General features: G+C 53.3%; 2 protein-coding genes and 1 long non-coding RNA gene across 6 annotated transcripts; 2 read left to right on the forward strand and 1 right to left on the reverse strand.

Annotated features, from left to right (window-relative positions):
* The first annotated feature begins 115 nt into the window (after window positions 1–115).
* Window positions 116–7,788, forward strand: LOC138824787 (N-glycosylase/DNA lyase). Of its 3 annotated transcripts, none has more exons than XM_070019058.1 (7): window positions 116–483; window positions 801–1,048; window positions 2,485–2,664; window positions 4,176–4,357; window positions 7,034–7,184; window positions 7,285–7,334; window positions 7,521–7,720. In XM_070019058.1, the coding sequence occupies exons 1-7, from the start codon at window positions 377–379 to the stop codon at window positions 7,626–7,628; spliced, it is 1,026 nt and encodes a 341-aa protein (XP_069875159.1). In that variant the 5' UTR covers window positions 116–376; the 3' UTR covers window positions 7,629–7,720. The 3 variants fall into 3 exon arrangements, with proteins under 3 accessions (XP_069875159.1, XP_069875160.1, XP_069875161.1); XM_070019059.1 differs by having other exon boundaries at window positions 117–483; window positions 7,536–7,720; XM_070019060.1 differs by lacking the exon at window positions 7,034–7,184 and having other exon boundaries at window positions 117–483; window positions 7,536–7,788.
* LOC138824786 (calcium/calmodulin-dependent protein kinase type 1) lies at window positions 7,782–19,317 on the reverse strand. 2 transcript variants are annotated; one of them, XM_070019056.1, is made up of 13 exons: window positions 19,149–19,317; window positions 17,456–17,548; window positions 17,248–17,362; window positions 14,357–14,488; window positions 13,031–13,105; window positions 12,753–12,891; window positions 11,687–11,813; window positions 11,516–11,591; window positions 10,439–10,551; window positions 9,911–9,989; window positions 9,718–9,805; window positions 8,104–8,221; window positions 7,782–7,999 (listed from the first exon to the last, which is right to left on the reverse strand). In XM_070019056.1, the coding sequence occupies exons 2-13, from the start codon at window positions 17,496–17,498 to the stop codon at window positions 7,917–7,919; spliced, it is 1,188 nt and encodes a 395-aa protein (XP_069875157.1). In that variant the 5' UTR covers window positions 17,499–17,548; window positions 19,149–19,317; the 3' UTR covers window positions 7,782–7,916. The 2 variants fall into 2 exon arrangements, with proteins under 2 accessions (XP_069875157.1, XP_069875158.1); XM_070019057.1 differs by lacking the exons at window positions 17,456–17,548; window positions 19,149–19,317 and having other exon boundaries at window positions 12,810–12,891; window positions 17,248–17,330.
* On the forward strand, window positions 14,426–18,665 carry LOC138824788 (uncharacterized). Its single transcript, XR_011371190.1, has 3 exons — window positions 14,426–14,510; window positions 17,001–17,390; window positions 18,272–18,665. It is a non-coding gene; the product is annotated as an uncharacterized lncRNA (long non-coding RNA).
* Window positions 19,318–20,170: the final 853 nt, after the last annotated feature.

Here is a 20,170-nt window from a genome sequence, read left to right on the forward strand (position 1 = left end):
CGCCCGGGCTCTCATTGGTGGCGTACTCTCACTTCCTCCTCGGATTGGCTACCTCTGAGCCTTACTTCCGGCCCCCGAGAAAGCGGAAAAACAGGCTCGCGCTTCCTTCTAAAAGCTTCCGTCCCTGTGGAGTCGCGGAGCGCGCGCCGAGGTTCTGGGGCGGGAAGCTCACGTCGGAAGGAGTGGTCGAGGGAGGGGCAAGGCTAGCAGGCGGGCGGGAGAGGAGGAATCGAATGAGAGAAGGAGGGACCTATGATGAGGCTCCGTGCTGGGGCCGGGTGGGAGGAGCCTGGGGGGCGTGGCCCTGCACGCGGGGTGTTCAGGCCGCGGCGGGGCGAGCGCTGCTCTCCTAAAGGTGGCTTCTGCCTGGTGGCTCATGAGGCACCGGACTCTGGCCTCTAGCCCGACTCTCTGGGCCTCCATCCCCTGTCCACGCTCTGAGCTGCGCCTGGACCTGGTTTTAGCCTCTGGACAGTCCTTCCGGTGGGTAACTGCGTCGGGTGTGGGGGGAGGATGGCCCCTTCTCTGGACTTTGGCTCGACTTTCCCCATCAGGGCTGCAAAGGAACGTTGGGGCAGGATGGATGGGAGGGGAAGCCCTGGTGGCAGGCCTGCTCCCCCTCTATAAAGTAGAGGTACCAAGTGCAGTGCTGCGAGGACCAGGCGATCAAACCACTGAAAAGATCACCATTTTCACTTTATAGTTAGTAAACCTCTTTTGCGAATGGGGCAGCTGTAAGACTGTACCCCAAAGGAAAGGAAACCCATGTATAGCCAGTCTCTCTGCACCCGGGTGCTTAGGTGGAGGGAGCATAGCCCTGCACACTGGAGTGGCGTACTGGAGAGCCGAGTATGGACACTGACTCAAACGGAAGAGCGCCTTTTCTGCACTGTGTACCGAGAGAACGAGGGTTGGAGTGGCAGGCCGACATTGGAGGAGCTGAAGGCCATCCGAGAATACTTCCAGCTGGATGTCAGCTTGGCTCAACTGTACAGACATTGGGGTTCTGTGGACCCCCACTTCCAAGACGTGGCTCAGAGATTCCAAGGTGAGTACAAGACCTGGGCAGAGAGAGGTTGGGGTTCTATGTGCATTGGTTATTTCTCTATGATGAGGCCTCACGGTAAAATGGAGGTTGCAATATACCACATGGGATCTTAAGGATTAAAGGACCTAATAAGTGTAAAGTGTGTGTGTGTGTGTGTGTGTGTGTGTGTGTGTGTCTGTGTGTGTGTGTAATAATTCCTGGCACATTGTAAATTTTTTTCCTGGGTGCTGTCCCTGCGCTTTTTCAGCTCAAGGATAGTACTCTACCACTTGGAGCCACAGTTCACTTCTGGTTTTGGGGTGGTTAATAGGAGATTAGAGTCTCTTGGACTTTCCTACCAGGACTGGCTTCCAACTTCAATCCTCAGATCTCTGCCTCCTGACTAGCTAGGATTACAACTAGCTAGCTGCCCACACCTGGCTCATTATTAGTGTGGCCTGATTGGATGTGACTCCATTCATTCTGTAAATAGAGAGAGCATGTGCTATGTGACTGGAGATATTAACAAAAAACAGTATGTTAATCTCATTGTGCTTTTAGTGTGCATGTGTGTACATGCCATTATTGGGGCTTGAACTCAGGATGGGTGTTGTGCCTTAGCTTTGTCTTTCAAGGCTCATGCTTTACCACTGGAGCCACACCTCCACTTCTGGCCTTTTGCTAATTAATTGGGCTTCTCTGTCCAAGCTGGCTTTGAACCACAATCCTCATATCTCAGCCTCCAGAGTAGCTAGGATTACAGGTATGAATCACCAGCGTCTGGCTCACTGTGGGTTATTGATGAGATGCTATGAGAAATGAGAGGTTAGTGTTCCTTTCTCTAAAATTTTCTTTTTCTTTTTCTTTTTTTTTTGCCTGTCATGAGGGCTGAACTCTGGGCCTGGGCACTGTCCTTCAGCTCTTCAGCTCAAGGCTAGCGCTCTACCACTTGAGCCACAGCACCACTTCCAGCTTTTTTCTTTTTGCTTATGTGGTGCTGAGGAATCGAACCCAGGGCTTCATGCATGCAAGGCAAGCACTCTACCACTGAGCCATCTTCCCAGCCCCTCTCTATCCTGGAATTTTTCTATCCTGGGATTACCTAGAGCTTTAAAAAAGTGTAGGATCTGGCCGGGCGCTGGTGGCTCACGCCTGTAATCCTAGCTACTCAGGAGGCTGAGATCTGAGGATCGCGGTTCAAAGCCAGCCCGGGCAGGAGAGACCGTGAGACTCCTATCTCCAATAAACCACCAGAAAACCGGAAGTGGCGCTGTAGCTCAAGTGGTAGAGCGCTCGCTTTGAGCTGAAGAGCTGAGGGACAGCGCCCAGGCCCAGAGTTCAAGCCCCACGACCGACAAAAAATAATAAAAAAATAAAAAAGTGTAGGATCTGATACAAGGGTGGGAGAAAGTCACTTCCAATAGCAGGTGCTTCTAACCATGCGCTCTGGTCTCCAGGTGTGCGACTGCTGCGACAGGACCCCACTGAATGCCTTTTCTCCTTCATCTGTTCTTCCAACAACAACATTGCCCGCATCACTGGCATGGTGGAAAGACTGTGTCAGTCCTTTGGACCTCGGCTCATCCAGCTTGATGATGTTGTCTACCACGGCTTCCCCAGCCTGCAGGCCTTGGCTGGTGAGTAGGTGAACCCCCTAACCTGTTTTGAACAGGGAGAATTGTTTGATTCTCCTCTCCCATCTTAACATTTCCCCATCCAGAGCTGTCCTTTCTAGGAACTCCAGTGGCGCAATCGGTTAGCGCGCGGTACTTATACAGAGCTGTCCTTTCTAAACAGATCAGCCCCTGTTCTACCGCATCTTCCATATGAATCCCTGAAGTGTCAGCACCACACTACTCTGGATGTTTGCGAGGAGACTCAGTACCTCTTTAGAGAAATACTTATACACAGTGTTCTGTACTTTGGGGTTAAGAATATGCATTCCAGAGACAGACTGCCAGACATGTCCCAGGTCTGTCACTTGAACACATTCTTTAGTATTTCTGTACTCTGTTTGTACACCTGTGTGTGAAATGGGATAATCATAGCACCTGTCAAAGTTGCTGTGAGGAGCCCAGCGCTGGTGGTCCTAGTTATTCAGGAGGCTGAGATCTGAGGATCATAGTTTGAAGCCAACCTGGGCAGGAAAGTCCATGAGACTCTTATCTCCAATTAACCATTGGAAAACCAGAAGTAGAGCTGTGGCACAAAGTGGAAGAGCTCTATTCTTGAGCAAAAAAAGCTAAAGGACAGTGCCAAGGCCCTGAGTTCAAGCCCCACAACTGATTAAAAAAAAAAAAGTGGTCTTGAGTCTCTGCTCTTAGCTTAGTAGTCATAAGATCCCAAAAATTTCATTCAGCTCTCTAAACCTTTCTTGACTTGTTTGTGTAGAATGGGAATGAATGGTGAATAAAGCAGTCAGGATGCATAGAGTGGGTTAAGAGCATAAGCATTTGGTATCCCAGACCTGACGCAAATTCCCGTCTCTACCATGTCCTGCCTTGAATATCTTCTAAGCCCTCCCTCCTTTTCTCCATTGGTAAAATGGGAAAAAGAACAGTATGTCAGCAAGTTCCTCAAGAAAATTAAGCAGGGGGCTGGGAAGGTGGCTCAGTGGTAGAGCGCTTGCCTTGTATGCATGAGGCCCTGAGTTTGATTCCTCAGCACCAAGCAAAAAGAAAAAAGCCGGGAGTGGCGCTGTGGCTCAAGTGGTAGAGTGCTAGCCTTGAGCTGAAGAGCTGAGGGACAGCGCCCAGGCCCAGAGTTCAGGCCCCACGACCGGACCCAAAAAAAAAGAAGAAAATTAAGCAGGGTAATATATGTAAAGGGCATCGCCCGTGGGTCTGTCCAGCACTGATGGAAGAACTGATCTGGTATTTTTTATGAGTCTTTTAATCATGGGTGTGAGCTTTCTTGAGAAAGTCTAAAGAACCAAAGTGGAGAACTCCTGAGCAAAGAGTCTTTCTCAGTTACCATATGAGTAGGTACTCAGAAAACATACCCATGCAAATGGCCCTGACTCCTAGTGGACAGTAGGGAGGGAGGGACATTCAGGAAAAGCATCTCTGTGCCTGAGATTTTACAAACGTGCCTGAGGATAGAAAGGCCTGAGGACACCTGACCCCTGCTCTCCCGTCTACTCCCACAGGGCCGGAGGTAGAAGCCCACCTCAGGAAGCTGGGCCTGGGATACCGTGCGCGCTATGTGTGTGCCAGTGCCCGAGCCATCCTAGAAGAGCAAGGTGGGCTGGCCTGGCTACAGCAACTTCGAGAGGCCCCCTATGAGGAGGCTCACAAGGTCCTCTGTGCCCTGCCTGGGGTGGGCACCAAGGTGAGGCTCCAGAGAGGTAGGAGCTGCCCCTTTCACTCACATAGAGTAGGAGAGTTTGAACAAGGCAGGCCTGCACGTTGTATGGAGGCCTGGCTTCTGAAGGAACAGGAAGGAAAAGATGTAAGCAGATACTTCATTAGAGAGAAAAAAAAAAAAAAGGAAGTGGCGCTGTGGCTCAAGTGGTAGAGCGCTTGCCTTGAGCTGGAGAGCTGAGGGACGGTGCCCAGACCCAGAGTTCAAGCCTCACAACTGACAAAAAAACAGCAGAAAGGAGACAAAAGGCATTGCTCTTTGAGTGGATTCTCAGAAAAGCCATTTGTATGGTTGTCCACATGTGTTGCTGTATTTATGCAGAAATTTCCAGAAGGAATGGCAGGAAGCTTAGTACTTGTTACCTTTAGGGAGAGAAATAGGAACATGTTTCTGTTTTCCAGTTTGCCTGCCTCCCCCTCCTCTTCCTCCTCCTCCTCTTCTTCCTCTTCCTCCTCCTTCTTCCTCTTCTTCTTCTTCTTCCTCTTCCTCCTCTTTCTCGTTTTCCTCCTCTTCCTCTTCCTCCTCTTTTTTTTTTGTTCTTTTTTTTGGGGTGGGGGTGGGGGTTGGTCATGGGACTTGAACTCTGGGCCTGGGCGCTGTCCCTGAGCTCTTCAGCTCAAGGCTAGCACTCTACCACTTGAGCCATAGTACCACTTCTGGTTTTCTGAGTGGTTTATTGGAAATAAGAGTCTTATGGTCTTTCCTGCCCTGGCTGGCTTTGAACCACGATCCTCAGATCTCATCCTCCAGAATAGCTAGGATTACAGGCGTGAGCCACCGGCACCCGGCTTCTTTTTTCTTCTTTCTTCTTTTACCATTCTTGGGGCTTGAACTCAGACCTGGACACTGTCCCTGAGCTTCTTTTTTTTGGGGGGGGGTGGGGGTCCGGTTGTGGGGCCTGAACTCTGGTCTGGGCGCTGTCCTTCAGCTCTTCAGCTCAAGGCTAGCACTCTACCACTTGAGCCACAGCGCCACTTCCGGCTTTTTTTTTCTTTTTGCTTATGTGGTGCTGGGGAATCGAACCCAGGGCCTCATGCATTGCAAGGCAAGCGCTCTACCACTGAGCCACCTTCCCAGCCCCTCCCTGAGCTTCTTTTGTTCAAGGCTAGCACTCTATCACTTGAGCCACACTTCCAGACTTTTCTGTTTATGTGGTACTGAGGAATCAACCCCAGGGCTTCATGCATACTAGGCAAGCACTCTACTTCTAAGCCACATTCCCACCCCCCAGTTTGTTCTTCTCTTGAAATTACACATACTTATAGAACGTTTGGTTTGATATTAACAGGTTAACTAGTAGTAAGATAATTTGTATTTGGAACTTGTCTTCTTCATAGTTCTCGGTGGTTTAGAAAATGAAATTTTTACCTAAGGATTTTTTGGGTTTGGGTTTGGTTTTGTTGGGGGGATTTTACTTTTTTTTTTTTGGTCTGTCTTGGGGCTTGACCTCTGGGCCTGGGCTCTGTCCCTCAGCTCTTCAACTCAAGGTGAGTACTCTACCATTTGAGCCACAGCACAACTTCTGGTTTTCTGGTGGTTCATTGGAGATCAGAGTATCAGGACTTTCCTGCCTGTGCTGTCTTTTTTTTTTTTTTTTTTTTTTTTTTTCCGGTCGTGGGGCCTGAACTCTGGGCCTGGGCACTATCCCTCAGCTCTTCAGCTCAAGGCTAGCGCTCTACCACCTGAGTCATAGCGCCACTTCTGGCTTTTTTTCTCTTTGCTTATGTGGTGCTGAGGAATTGAACCCAGGGCCTCAGACATGCAAGGCAAGCGCTGTACCACTGAGCCACCTTCCCAGCCCCTGTGCTGTCTTTTAACTGGATCCTCCAGCTAGGATTTATAGGCGTGAGCCACTGGCACCCGGCTGCTTCTGTTTTTTAAGGGCTTTTTATGGTACTGGAGATCGAATCTTGCTTGTTAAGCAAGTGCTTTGCCACTGAGCTACATCCAAGCCCAAAGAACTTTTTTTTTTTTTTTGTCGGTCATGGGGCTTGAACTCTGGGCCTGGGCACTGTCCCTCAGCTCTTCAGCTCAAGGCAAGCACTCTACCACTTGAGCTACAGCGCCACTTCCAGTTTTCTGGTGGTTTATTGGAGATAGGAGTCTCACGGTCTCTCCTGCCCGGGCTGGCTTTGAACCACGATCCTCAGATCTCAGCCTCCTAAGTAGCTAGGATTACAGGCGTGAGCCACCAGCGCCCGGCTCAAAGAACTTTTTTAAAACTGAGCTCCATGGGCTGGGATGTAGCTCAGTGGCAAAGCGCTTGCCTAGCAAGTGCAACGTCCTGGGTTCGATCCCCAGTACCAAAAAAGAAAAGACAAAAAAAAAAAAAAAAAAAAAAACTGAGCTCCACACTCCAACCAAACTTTAAATCTTGGTGCTTGTCCCCAGCCATGGGACTATAGCCAAGGCACATGACATTTTGGAGCTTGTGTGAGATGTGTGCGCTGACTCCTTTTCCCAGGTTGATGAGAACTGGTCCCACAGAGGTGTCCACTCAGTGGCAGCTCTTCAGATTCCTTCTGGGATGCGTAGCAGGTGGACAGTGAGTGAGCGTACGGAACAGTGCTGACCACAGGGTGAGGAAGCCGCTGCTAGCTCACCCTGGCGTCCCTCCACAGTGACTCACTCTGCTTATTGAAGGTGGCTGACTGCGTCTGCCTGATGGCCCTGGACAAACCCCAGGCTGTGCCCGTGGATGTCCATATGTGGCAGATCGCCCAACGGGACTACAGCTGGCACCCCACCACATCTCGGGCCAAGGGTCCAAACCCCCAAGCTAACAAGGAGCTGGGTGAGGAGAGGGATGCTGGGCGTGGTTCCTGCTCCCCACACCACCACGGTGGATGGGGCGGGGGGGGGGGGGGCAGTTACTGTAACCTCTTTTGATTTAGGAAACTTTTTCCGGAGCCTATGGGGACCTTATGCTGGCTGGGCTCAAGCAGTGAGTGTACCTCAGTTTCCCCTCCTCTCTAGCCCAGACCCTAACACCCTTCTTCAGCCCTGACCCATCTCCATGAATCTCCCATACCATCACAACTCTGCCGCCACCCCAGTCCTAACCTCATGACTCTTCCGTTCCCGCCCCATCCCCAGCCTTGGCCCTAATGGCTCCTCCTCCCCACACAAGCCCTTCCCCGCACAGGTGCTGTTCAGTGCCGACTTGCGCCAGCCCACCCACCATGCCCAAGAGCCACCAGCAAAGCGCCGGAAAGCGTCCAAAGGGCCAGAAGTTTAGATGGGACACGAGAGAAAGGAATTCCCCAACACTTCCACACCTCTGCTTCTTTCTCCCATCCACACCTCTTGTCTCCTGTTGGGGAAGGATCTCTGCAGCTACCTCAGGGTGACACCTCAAGGGGAGAAAGGACTCGCAGAGGAGACAGCTGACTGTGATTTTATCTTCTTACCTTTATTACAAGAAGGAACAATAAAATAGAAACCTTTGTATGGAAAATGCAGTGAGGAGGGAGAGGGAGGGGGTGGGGAGGGATGGGCCAGGGAAGCGGGCAGGCTGCCTTCCACCCTAGAGCTGGGGGGGCAGCGTGGGGGGCACTTTCTGGCTGGGATCCACACAGCAGTCTCGACAGCAACAGCCAGCCACGGGTCCTGCATGGGAGCCAAGGACAGAGTTTGGGGGGCAGCCCTCCACGCCGGGCTGGTGCCTCCTCATGGGCCACCATCTAGCCCTTGCATGCTCCCGAGCTCCTCACCTGCAGTGGTTGGTGTCAGCAGCTCCCCGTGGCTTGCCGCGCGCCCCTGCCCTTCCTGGCTGGTGCCCAGCTGCAGCTTCCTCATGTGCCGCACCACAGCTGTGGCGTTGAAGGCTTGCTGCCCAGAGAGGAGAGAGACTTGGGGACGGGGAAGTTGGTGGGCCAGGGTGTGGCACACAGGTGTTAGTGATTTCCCTGGAGCCCCTCCAGACATACAAAGCTTTGGTAAGTTGCAGCTAGTCGTATGGATTTACAGGTCGATCCTTATAGTCATTTTATGAATTTGTGCATACACATACACACACAAGGTGCACATGCAGACACAATTCATGTGTAGAAAGCACTGTCGCATTATGTCGTGGGCACAGTTCTAAGCACTTTACATGGTAATTTAATATTTACAAAACTCTGAGGCAGGGGCTAGGAAGGTGGCTCAGTGGTAGAGTGCTTGCCTTGCATGCCTGAGGCCCTGGGTTCGATTCCTCAGCACCACATAAGCAAAAAGAAAAAAGCCGGAAGTGGTGCTGTGGCTCAAGTGGTAGAGCGCTAGCCTTGAGCTGAAGAGCTGAGGGACAGCGCCCAGGCCCAGAGTTCAGGCCCACGACCGGACCCAAAAAAAAAAAGAAAACTCTGAGGCAGGCACCGTTAATACCGCTAACTTCAAAAAAGGACACTAAGGCATAGAAAGACACACACGTGCCTGCGTGTCTGCCACTTTCTCTTCAGCTCTCCTCCCTCAGCAATATATTCCTCATGTCCCCCAAGTTCAGAACAAACCAACCTCCCAAGACACGCGTCAGCCCCGGGATCCGTCCACAGCCATGGTACCACTGTCCTCAGTCCCCGCTGGAAGTTGGGCAGCCCTCGCTCTTGCCTGATCCCCTCAGCCTGCTCCCATCTTCCATCTTTGCCTCCTGTGATTCTACACCTGCAAGGCCCTCTGCTCTGTTACCCCATACAGGGTCATGGCTTGCCATCCTGCCTGCTTCGGCATAGCTTCCTCCTGGGTCTCCCAGTCTCCTCTGTGGCCTTCACGGCTTCCTGAGAGCCCTGCTGTAGGCACGCTCCCCGGGGGCTCAGCCCGCAGCATCAGCTTGCTCCATTGTGGGACACAAGGCCTGCTGGCCTGACCCCTGCCAGATTCTCTGCCCTGGACTCCTGCCACTCTGCCCTCAGCAGCTCTAGTACAGGGGCCTTTGCATACCTTGTCCTGCTACCTCAGACATACTGCTTGTGATTGGCTAATTCCTATTCGAGTGACAAGTCTGTCAGTTGCCACAGTTAGGACCTTCCTAGGCCCTCAAAGACTAGCTCAGATGCTCTTGGAGAAATATAGACTGTTCTGTAACATAGATTACTCACTATTATGGTCTGTAAGAGGTGTGTTACAACCTGAAGAAGGATGTTATAGATGTATTGACCACCAAAGACCCTCTGAAGTTGGGTAGATGTCCAGGAGCATTTGTTGAATGAATGAGTGAATGAATGAAGTCCTTCAGAGAGTCCTGTGTGCTGGATTTGGTTCCAGGTGCCATGCAAGCTGGGCCTAGATGGGGGCGGGCAAGGAGTCCTTGGGAGACCGGGACCCAGGGCAGAAAGGGCATGGCTGCTCACCTTCCACTTGCTCTTGGCAAAGTTCTTCTTGATCTGCTCGCTCACAGACTGGTGGATATTCTTATCCAGAGCCGTGTCTCCTGCAATCCTAAGCGGGGATTGTGGAGGGTTAGCTCAGAGGGTAGCCCTGGGAGGGTCCCAGGCCACAGCTCAGTGCGCAGCCTGGTGGGGGGGGCGGGGGGGCATCTCTCACCATGGGTGCTGCAGGGCCTGCTCACAGGTGAACCTCTCCTCTGGGTCCTTCTCCATCAGGTGCCGGATGAAATCTTTGGCTGAACCAAAGCCAAGACAGCATAGTGGTGCCTGTGGAACCATTCCCCCCACCCCGCCCAGCAGGCTGGGCCGGGCCACAAAGCAAGACAGAGAGGCCAGGCCAGATCTGCCCATCTACCACCCTGGTCCACCTCTGAAGCCCTCCCAACCCAGGCTTCAGGCTTTCTCCTTTCTTAAAAATATGTTTATTGGGACTCCTCTTTAGGCCCCCCCTCCTGATGGATTGCTATTTACTTGTTAAAGAATACAGTGTTTGAAGATTGAGTGAATAAATGCCTACAAGTCTGTCAGACTGGGGGCCAAGCAGAGGGAAACTGGAGGTAGCAGTGTCTGATCTCAGAAGACTCCTACTCTGGGGCCAGGGAATCTGCCAGGAGACGATTGGGAGATACTACAGCGAAGAAGCAGAGACAGGACCCCCAAGGGAAGAAGGCAAAGCCCCAAATACCAGAGTCAGAGATGTCGTCCCAGTAAGGAGAGTCAAACTCGTACTCAGCCTTCAGAATCTGTTCAAAGAGTTTGGCATCGTTCTCATCATAGAAGGGGGGGTAGCCGCAGAGCCTGGGCAGGGAGAGACTGGTGCTCACTTCTGTTCTCACCAGCTCTGGGATGACTCGTGGGCAGTCCCAGGGGACCCATAGGAAGGGGGTTCCTCTCCCCTCCCTCCTGCCCCACTCCTGACTGCCAGCCCTCCACACCTCCCGCCTTGCAGTCCTCGAGGCCTTAGCACTTGATTTTCTCGGCTGAACCTTTCTTCCTCCTCTTCCACTCAGGATGCCAAACGCCAGCTCCACTGAAGACCTTTCCTTCCCTGAGCCTACCTGAAATGCTTGCCACCCCCTGCCCCTCATTTTGCCGCCTTCTCTTTACAGCATTTTTTATCACTTTTTTTTTTTTTGGCCTGCCAGTACAGTGTTTGAACTCGGTTCCTTGAACTTGATCAGCTTGCCTGCTTGGCTGGCACTCTACCACTTGAGCCACACCTTCAGTCTGGCTTCATTACTGTTTTGATTTTCTTTTTTCTTATTTATTTATTTGGTCAGTCTGGGGCTTTAATTCAGAGCCTGGACACTGTCCCTGAGCTCTTTTGCTCAAGGCGAGCACTCTGTCACCTTGAGCCGCAGCACCACTTCCAGTTTTTGGTGGCTAATTAGAGACAAGAGCCTCATGGCTTTTCTTGCCCAAGTTATCTTTGAACCAGGATTCTCAGATCTCAGCCTTCTGAGTTGTTAGGATTACAAGTGTGAGCCACCAGCTCATGTTTAGATTAATGTTCAGGCTTTGTGTAGGCTAAGGTTTTGATTTCTTGTCAATTCTGTCTCCCCAGCTATGCTGCCAGTTCCCCAAGGTCAGGTCCTTGTTCTAACTCCTAGTGCTTGGTACAGTACCCCAAGGCATTTCTACTGAAGGAAGAGATGTTAGCAATAGGTGGACGCTGCTGTGGGAGGGGAGGGGAGGAAGAGAGGAAAGCATGAGAAAGGACAACGGTGGCTCCACACCTGGCCTGGGACACAGCCCCACTTACAGGATATAGGCTATGACCCCAATGGACCAGCAGTCCACGGCCTTGCTGTAGGGCTTCTGGGCCAGGACCTCAGGGGCTGTGGAAGAAAGGGGAGCTACTGGTGATAAACTTCCCCCTTTGCCAGTCCCAGTGCCATCCCTGCCCTCAGCCTCAGCCCAGGGCTCTCCGCACCCACGTATCCTGGGGTCCCACAGGCTGTGGAGAGCACACTGCCCGGATCCTCCATCTTGGAGAGGCCAAAGTCGGAGATCATGATCTTGGAGTCCTCATCCAGGCTGTAGTAGAGGAGGTTCTCTGGCTAGGAGGGAGGGAAGGACGAGGAAGGGGGATGAGAGAAGACAGAGTCCAGCAGAACATCGTAGCCCCAGCCCCTGAGAAAAAGTGGAACCTCACCCCCATTTCCATTCCACCCCCCAAAAACATACTGGGACAGTCACAGAGCTGCCCGCTTGATGGAACACCTAAAAAAGTCAAGGAAGTTGAGGAAGCTTCTGGTTGATTTTTTTTTTTGGGGGGGGGGGAGTCGGTCATGGGCTCTGAACTCTGGGCCTGGGCGCTGTCCCTCAGCTCTTCAGCTCAAGGCTAGCGCTCTACCACTTGAGCCACAGCGCCACTTCCAGCTTGTTCTGCTTATGTGGTGCTGAGGAATGGAACCCAGGGCCTCAAGCATGCAAGGGAAGCGCTCTACCACTGAGCCACCTTCCCAGCCAGTCAGGTTGATTTTATCTCTAGCACATTCCCTGCAGGCCAGTCTGAACAAGTCCATTTTATGGACAGGAAGGCAATGCCTCCAAAGGCCTGGTGGCCATCTGACCACCAGCCCAGCTAGGATGTGGCAGGGCAGAATTCAAACCCAGTTCTGTCTCACTCCCAGGCTCCGCTTGCTCCCAGGTGGGAATGAGATTTACCAGACACTCACACCGGTCCTCGGCCAGCAGGAGGCCAGGCTCCTGGCCGCCTGTAAGCTTTGTTCTCACATTCAAGTTCTCTACTAACGGCAAGTGTGACATTTACTATCAGAAAGATACAAAACATCATTGGGGATCACGTGACAGCACAGCTCCCTTTGTGTCTTTGAGTAGCTGAACTGGAATGGAAAGGGGGCTTGGGGTCAGAGGTGTATTTTGCAGGTGGGCGCAGTGAGGGCTGAGAGTTACTTAAGGTCACACTGCATGCAGGGTTTGCAGAGGCCTTGCCCCAGGGGCTCAGTTCACCAAGCCCCCCCCCCAAGCCCCACCTTGAGGTCTCGGTGTACAATGCCCAGGTCGTGCAGGTACTTGACCGCGTCCAGCACCTGGAAGATGAGGCGGCTGGCATCCCGCTCCGTGTAGAACCCTTTCTCCACGATTCGGTCAAACAGCTCCCCACCTGACACCCTACAGTAGGTCAACACAGAAGGACAGCTCAAGGGGGAGGAGGGGCTGGGCAGCACACCTGGCCCCTAACAGCAGGAACCAGATAGAGCGCACGAGATGGGACAGCAGGGGAGCCACGTGAAGGGGCGGGGCCACTCACAGCTGCATGATGAGGTAGAGGTGGCCCCCACTCTCATAGATGTCATCCAGGGCTACAATGTTAGGATGCTTGATCCTGGAAGGAGAAGGAGGGGATCAGCGCTAAGGACCCTCAGCCACTGCCCCATTGCTTGCAACCAAGAACCCTGAGCACCGCCAGTAAAAGCCGATTCACCACAATTTACTATAAAGTCTTGGAAGGCAAGAAGGCAGAGCGGCCAGCACTGGGTTCTGAGCCCAAATCCTGCCTCTGCTGTATGTTCTTTGGGAACACTGATGAGTATATGACTTCTGGGCAGGATTGGTGGTTTGCTTTGGTTTTGTGTTTTACTACTGGGGTTTGAAGTTGGGGCCTGGCACTTGCTAGGCAGGTGCCTTACCTTATCCCCAGTCCCTGGCTTTTTTGTTTGCTTCTGATTTGCTTTGACAGTGCTTGGGTTTGAGCTCAGGGCCCTGAGCTTGTGCTCTGTGCTAGAGGCCTGCCTCCAGCCCTGAGGAAGAATGAGGTGCCATCTCCCCACCCCCACCCCCATGTGTGTTCTGGTCCAGAGCTCTGCTCTGTTCTGCTCACACTGCTCCAGCACTTGGTGAAATCCCTGCTCAGTAATACTTGTTGAAGCTCTGTGTGTCTGAGCTTCGCCACCTAAAAGTGCAGTAAATGCATATCTCCCTCAAAGAGTAGGGGTGAGGAGCATGGGAGACATGCAGGCAAGATGCCTGATACACAGCCAAGGTTCGATTTAAAAAAAAACTAATCAGGTGACTGAACGTAGCTATCTCACAAGCTTGCCATGTGACTTTGGGCAAGTCTCTTGCCCATTTATTCTCCCACCCTTATCCCCTGATAGGCCAAGGAAAACAATCTTTTCCATCTTGGCCAGTGTGGCTGGAAAACAGACTAGAAGTGAGTAAGCTAGAGTTTCACGCCAGCATGAGCAGTTCTAATCAGGGGTCATCACACCAGCAGTTTGAAACTGCAGTTTGGCTTCAGTGTGGTGGGGAAGGGGAGACCTGCTGTGGGTCCAGAGATAACATGAGCTGAGGGATGTGGGTTCAAGCCCTGACCCAGGGTTAACCGTGAGTCCTGACTGAACAGATTGAACTTCTGTAAATATAAATATCCCTGCCATCTCAGCCACATCAGTCAGGTTACCCAGTGTGCCAGCCACGTGAAACCAAAGGACCTTGAGTGCTCCCCACACCCTGCCAAGTGCAAGCTCTTATCCCCACTTTACAAGCAGCACGCCGAGGCTCGGAAAGTTTAAAGGAGTTCTCCAAAGCCGGAGAAAAGAAAGGGTGAAGGCGGTGTCCTGTGTGGCGCACGCACTTGTGCAGGACAGCGATCTCATTCTCCATGCTACCCTCTTTGCCTTCCAGGGCCTTCTTGGCGATGCATTTGATGGCCACCAGCTTCTGAGTCCTCTTGTCTTCTGCTAGGATTACCTCGGAAAAGGCCCCCCTGTGGGAAGAGGATTCTCAAGGTGAGAAACTTTAACCCTAACTTCCCTTTCACCTTTTCCCTCATCTGTAGATTGTTCCAGATGGGTTGGTGATCTGAGCAAGGCAATCAGTCTTTTCCCTGGCCACAGTAACTGTGGTGTGCTGAGAGCCAGGTATGAATGAGGAGCCATTCCTGCTGCACTGCTGAGGTCAGCTTGAAACAGGTGGCAGTCATTTTTATTTTTTATTTATTTTTTTTGGTCGGTCGTGGGGCCTGAACTCTGGGCCTGGGCACTGTCCCTCAGCTCTTCAGCTCAAGGCTAGCGCTCTACCACTTGAGCTACAGCGCCACTTCCGGTTTTCTGGTGGTTTATTGGAGATAAGAGTTTCATGGACTTTCCTACACGGGCTGGCTTTGAACCGTGATCCTCAGATCTCAGCCTCCTGAACAGCTAGGATTACAGGCTAAGCCACCAACACCCTGCTGGTGGCAGTCATTTTTGTCACCACTTAAGAAGAGCCTCCTTGAGACCAAAGACCACACCAAGGAAAGCAGACCTGAGAGGCAGTCATAGTCCATGTCCTGATAATGCGACCCCTTTTGGGCTCTTGGATCCAAGCAGGCCTAAAGTTTGCCCCTGAGATTTCAAATTATGTACTGTACATGGATAATTCATTCCTTATTTCTGCAGAAACCAATTTGAGTCCTGGCTCATTTAATAGCCCTTTAGAGCCTTGAAGACCCTTCAGCCTCACCTGAGGACATTGTAGAAATGCAGCATTCTAGACCCCACTGTATTCTAGCAAGGTTCTTGGGTAATGTGTATGCTTACTAAAGTTTAAAACACTGATGAGGGGGATTTGCTGGGCATCCTTTCCACACCTTCTTCCCCAAGGGACTAGGAAGTCCTCAGTCAAGGAAGGCATGTCCCTTGGTGACACTCCTGTCATCAGGATAACGAGTAGTTACAGCATTCTCATCACTGGCTTTACTTGGCCTTTCTCCAGTTTGTGTCCCACACTGTGTTCCAGTGACTGTCCTGAATGGCAAATTTCCTCTAAGTCGTGTGTGTGTGTGTGTGTGTGTGTGTGTGTGTGTGTGTGTGTGTGTGTGTGTGTGTGTGTGTTCACGCACATGCACTGCTCCTGGGGCTTAAACTCAAGGCCTGGGTGCTGTCCCTGAGCTTTTTTGTTTGCTTGTTTTTTGTTGGTTGTGGGGCTTGAACTCTGGGCCTGGGCGCTGTCCCTGAGTTTTTCAGCTCAAGGCCAGCACTCTACCACTTGAGCCACAGCGCCACTTCCAGTTTTCTGATGGTTAATCGGAGATGAGTCTCATGGACTCGGGGCTGGGAAGGTGGCTCAGTGGTAGAGTGCTTGCTTTGAATGCATGAGGCCCTCAGTTTTGATTCCTCAGCACCACATAAGCAGAAAAAGCCTGAAGTGGAGCTGAGGCTCAGGTGGTAGAGCAGTAGTCTACAACTGAAGAGCTGAGGGACAGCGCCCAGGCCCAGAGTTCAGGCCCATGACCAAAAAAAATCAAAAAACAAAAAAAAAGAGTCTCATGGACTTTCCTGCTCAGGCCGGCTTTGAACTGCCATCCTTAGATCATAGCTTCCTGAATAGCTAGGATTACAGGTGTGAGCCACCGGCGCCCAGCTGTCCCTGAGCTTTTGTGCTCAAGGCCAGCGCTCTACCACTTGACCTACCGTTCCATTTCTAGCTTTTGGGTGGTTAACTGGAGATGAGTTTCATAGACTTTCTAGCCCATCTGAGTTGTTTTATATTTTATTTATTTAGGCTTTTTTTTTCTAGTTCATGGAGAAAAGAGTCTCACAGACTTTTCTGCCTGAGCTAGCTTCGAACCATGATCCCCCCGAGTAGCTAGGATTACAGGAGTGAGTCACTGGCACCTGGCCTGCTCTAAGTTTTAAGTGTCTTACTGTGTCTTTTGGAGTAACATCCAGCCTTCCTAACCTGGCTGTCAGGCCCTGCAGGGACTTTCCTACTCCACCACTAGCCTCTTTAAGATGAGCCTCCCTCAGACACTCAACCACACCCGACTCAGGGCTGGTCATTGGAGCAGGGCTGGCCAGTCAAAGTAGCCTCATTTCTTCCTCCCCCACACTTCACCTCTTCGTGCTTCTACCTTGCCTCTGGGCCTTTGCTTACACTACCTCTCCTGCCTGGAAGGTCCCTCTGGACACATGCACATCTATGCGTCCTCCAATCCCTAGATTTAACGCCCTTCCCCATCAGTCTCCCTAGTGAGAAGCCACAGCGCTCTCTGGCCTCTACTCCAACCTTACCTAGTACAACACACACCTCTTGTCATTTTTGATGGGTCTGTCTCTTTTACATGTCAAGGACCAATGTGAGGGACTAATGTGAGGTTTAGGTAATGTCTGAATTCTCAGCATCAAGAAAAGTCCCCCCCATCCCCCCCCCCCCGGCTGTTTCCAAACCTAAGCCCAAGCAGCTAGCTCTTGGTAAGGGCTTGGATAAATGATCCCTCTGTTCTCCTTGACTTCCAGATTCTCATTAGGAACTCACGGTGCTACAAGAGCAGCTTGTGTCCACCCAGTGCCAGCCAGAAATGAAAAGCTGGACCAGTCTGGGCCATGGCTAGGCTTCCTCAGTGCCTGGTCTGTAGACACAGGAATTGTTAATCAACTGGCCACAGGAAGCACCGCCCTGAGCCCAGCCATCCAGGCCCAGGAGTGAGGGAGACTCTTCCCAATTCCACCCCCAACTCAGGCAGCGCTCCACCCTGACACTCACGTGCCCAGAACATCTCGGAAGTCATAAATGTCCCGGATGTCCTCTGCCTGCTTCCAGCAAGGGCCTTCCACTGCTCCTGGCATGGCCCACCGCCCCCCGGCCACAGCCAGGGCTCCTGGAAGAGGAACGGAGAGAGAAGCTGGGTAAGGTCGAGCCTCCTCTGGGAATCGATCCCTGCACCTCAGTCAGTGATTGAGCCTGCACTTACTCATTCCTTCATTCATGGATTCAGTCATCCAACATTCATTCATTCACTGGTCATTTGTTCATTGAGTAATATCTCGTCAGCAAATTCCTACAACTAGAGGAAAATCTTTCATGGTAGCAGCAAAATTCTTTAAGGAAGTCATGCATTCCTTCATTCCTTTGCTCATGCCCTCTTCCCAGCTTCTCCCTCTCCAGGTTTACATACCCAAGGAAACACTGGCGGAAAACAGGGAAAGCCAGCTTATAGGAAGAAGCACAGGCCCCCCCCCAGAACCAGCCATGTCTCAGCACCACTCTGGAAATGGCTGGGGTGTCTCCTCCCCCTCCGCCTCCCTGCCTTGGCCTCTCAGAAATCAGGTTTCCGGCAGTCTGGGCTTCCAGCAATATCTCAGCCATGTTTTTAAATAGCTCCTTCTCACGGTTACCAAGGCAACAGCAGCCACAGCTGGAGTTCCCCAGACCTCTCCCTCCTAACTCCCCATGTGGGTCCCAGCCAGCCTGTCCCGTCAGGGCCTCCGCCTGTCCTGCCCCAGCTTGGACCTTCCCTCTCCTGAGGCCTGCATTAACACCAGACAGAAAATGGGGAGATGGCACTGGAGATGGGCAGACCTGGGTCCAGGGACACCCAGCTGACACCCACCATGGGCTCCAGTTCAGCCATGAGTCTTCCACTGGTCCTTCCAATAGGCAGCTAGGCTGGGGCCCACCCAGAAAGCACAGTTTCCCAACCACCCCAAGATCACACAGTGAAGCCCACACGGAGCCTGGCCTGCTGTGTGGCTCTGGAAGGCTACTGTCTCCTCACTTTCCTCCATAGAATGAGCGGAAGTCGTCCTGACCAGAGAGAGACTGAAGTACTGGGGCGGACTCCGTTCCGGGGACCCTCATGCCTATCCCAGGAGCAGAAACAGCCGAGAAAGGAGACTGCAGGGTGCGACGCATTAGAGGACGAATCTTCAGCCCACCTGGACAACTGCAGAGGCGCCACCAGTTCCCTACCCAGCACCAAATACCCAGAACCCAAACTGCCTGGCATGTGCCACCCACATCCAGCAGTCTCTGTCCAGATGTTTCCACACCTGCTTACACTCACGCCCATGAATACACATGTGCAAACGCCTCCCCTCTGGTGTCCTCATACCTGGACCTGGCCTGTCCACCCCGACACCGCCCACTGGGACCACTCTTCCACCACAAAACAGCAGCAGGGCTGGTGCCCTGGCTCAGGGGTAGAGCACCCGCAGCAAGGGCAGGGCCCGGAGTTCAATCCCCCGTACAACAAAAAAAAATTTTTTTCCTACTGGAGGTGCAGCTCAACGTGTATAGAGCCTGGCCCAAACCACCAGCTCACACCCACAGCCCCTTCCCAGCAGCTGCGTGGAGATCCTCACCTGACACCCTCCGCCCCGGGCCCCAAACACAACGGGACGCCCCAGCTCCGACGGACGCACCCCCAGACGCCCATCCGCAACGACCCGCTGGAGGGTGCCCTCCCTCCGGACCGGGCGTCGGCACGTCGGAGAGGTAGGACGGACACCCTGACACCGCATCTCCGGCCGAATGCCCACGCCCTCCCGCCAGCTGCGCGCCGCTGCGCCCACCAAGCGCCCCGGGGCTCGCGGGACACCTGCTGGGCCTGGAGGGGGAGGCCCAGCCCTGCGCCGCCCGCGGGCGCCCCGCCCGCCCGGCCCTACCTGCGGCTGCCCCGCCGCGGGGCTGGCGCGAGGCCGAGGTGCTGGCGCGGAGCTGGGCGGTCGCGCGCCCTGGCCGCCCGCCCGCGCTCGGTGGCCCGGCTCGGCTCCCGGCTCTCCACCCGCCCGGCTCGGCTCGGCTGCGGCTGGGCTCCGGTCCGTCTCTCCTCCGCCCGCCCGCAGCTCTGATGTCAACGTGGGCGGAGCGTGCGGCGGAGCGGGGACCGGGAGGGGGACCGGGAGGGGGACCGGGCAGCCCAGGCGTTTTGCCAGCTTCCTGCCCTTGGAGCCCCAGGGGGCAGATGGGGTCTGGAGAGGGGTGTGTGTGTGTGTTGTGTGCATGTATGAGTGTGCACAGGTGTGTGTGTGTACGCGCACTCACGTGTCCATCCTGGGCCTGTCCCTGAGCTTTTTGATCAAGATTGGCCCCCCACTCCTTAAGCCACAGCTCCACTTCTAGTTTTTTTGGCAGCTAATTGGAGATAAAGAGTCTCATGGACTCTCCTGCCCAGGCTGGCTTTGAGCCAAGGTCCTCAGACCGCAGCCTCCTGAGTAGCTGGGATCACAGGTGTGAGCCACCAAGCACGGGGCTGCAAGCAGGATTTGAACTCTCCGGAAAGAAACTGGCAGGTTTCACCCTGTGGCCTGGTAGCTTTGTCCTTTCCCCTTCCCCCAGCCCAGAGCTCAGAATCAGCCCCCCATGAAGGGCTCTGAAGGGTTTGGAGGAATGAAGAAAATGGCCAGCAGGGGCAAAGGGGAGTCCAGCCCTGCACAGAGAGACGGGGACCTGGGAAAGGGGTTAAGTCCAGATCCTGAAGGAAGTGGGCCAAAGTGGACCAAGGCCCCATGTGACTGGGTGGGTGGCCGCCAGGGCCCTTGGGGGGGGCAGTGGCTGGGGGGGTGCAGAAGCCAGATCCCAGAGCTGCAGGCATGGGGCCAAGGACCTGACCGAGGTCAGTTTATGCAAGGCTCCTCGGGCAGAAATCCAGGGCGGGTTGCAAGAGGGGAGATCTCGCCAACAGAAA

The sequence above is a fragment of the Dipodomys merriami genome, unplaced genomic scaffold (genome assembly GCF_024711535.1).
Source record: "Dipodomys merriami isolate MVZ:Mamm:240054 unplaced genomic scaffold, mDipMer1.0.p SCAF_13, whole genome shotgun sequence".
Lineage (NCBI taxonomy): Eukaryota > Metazoa > Chordata > Mammalia > Rodentia > Heteromyidae > Dipodomys > Dipodomys merriami.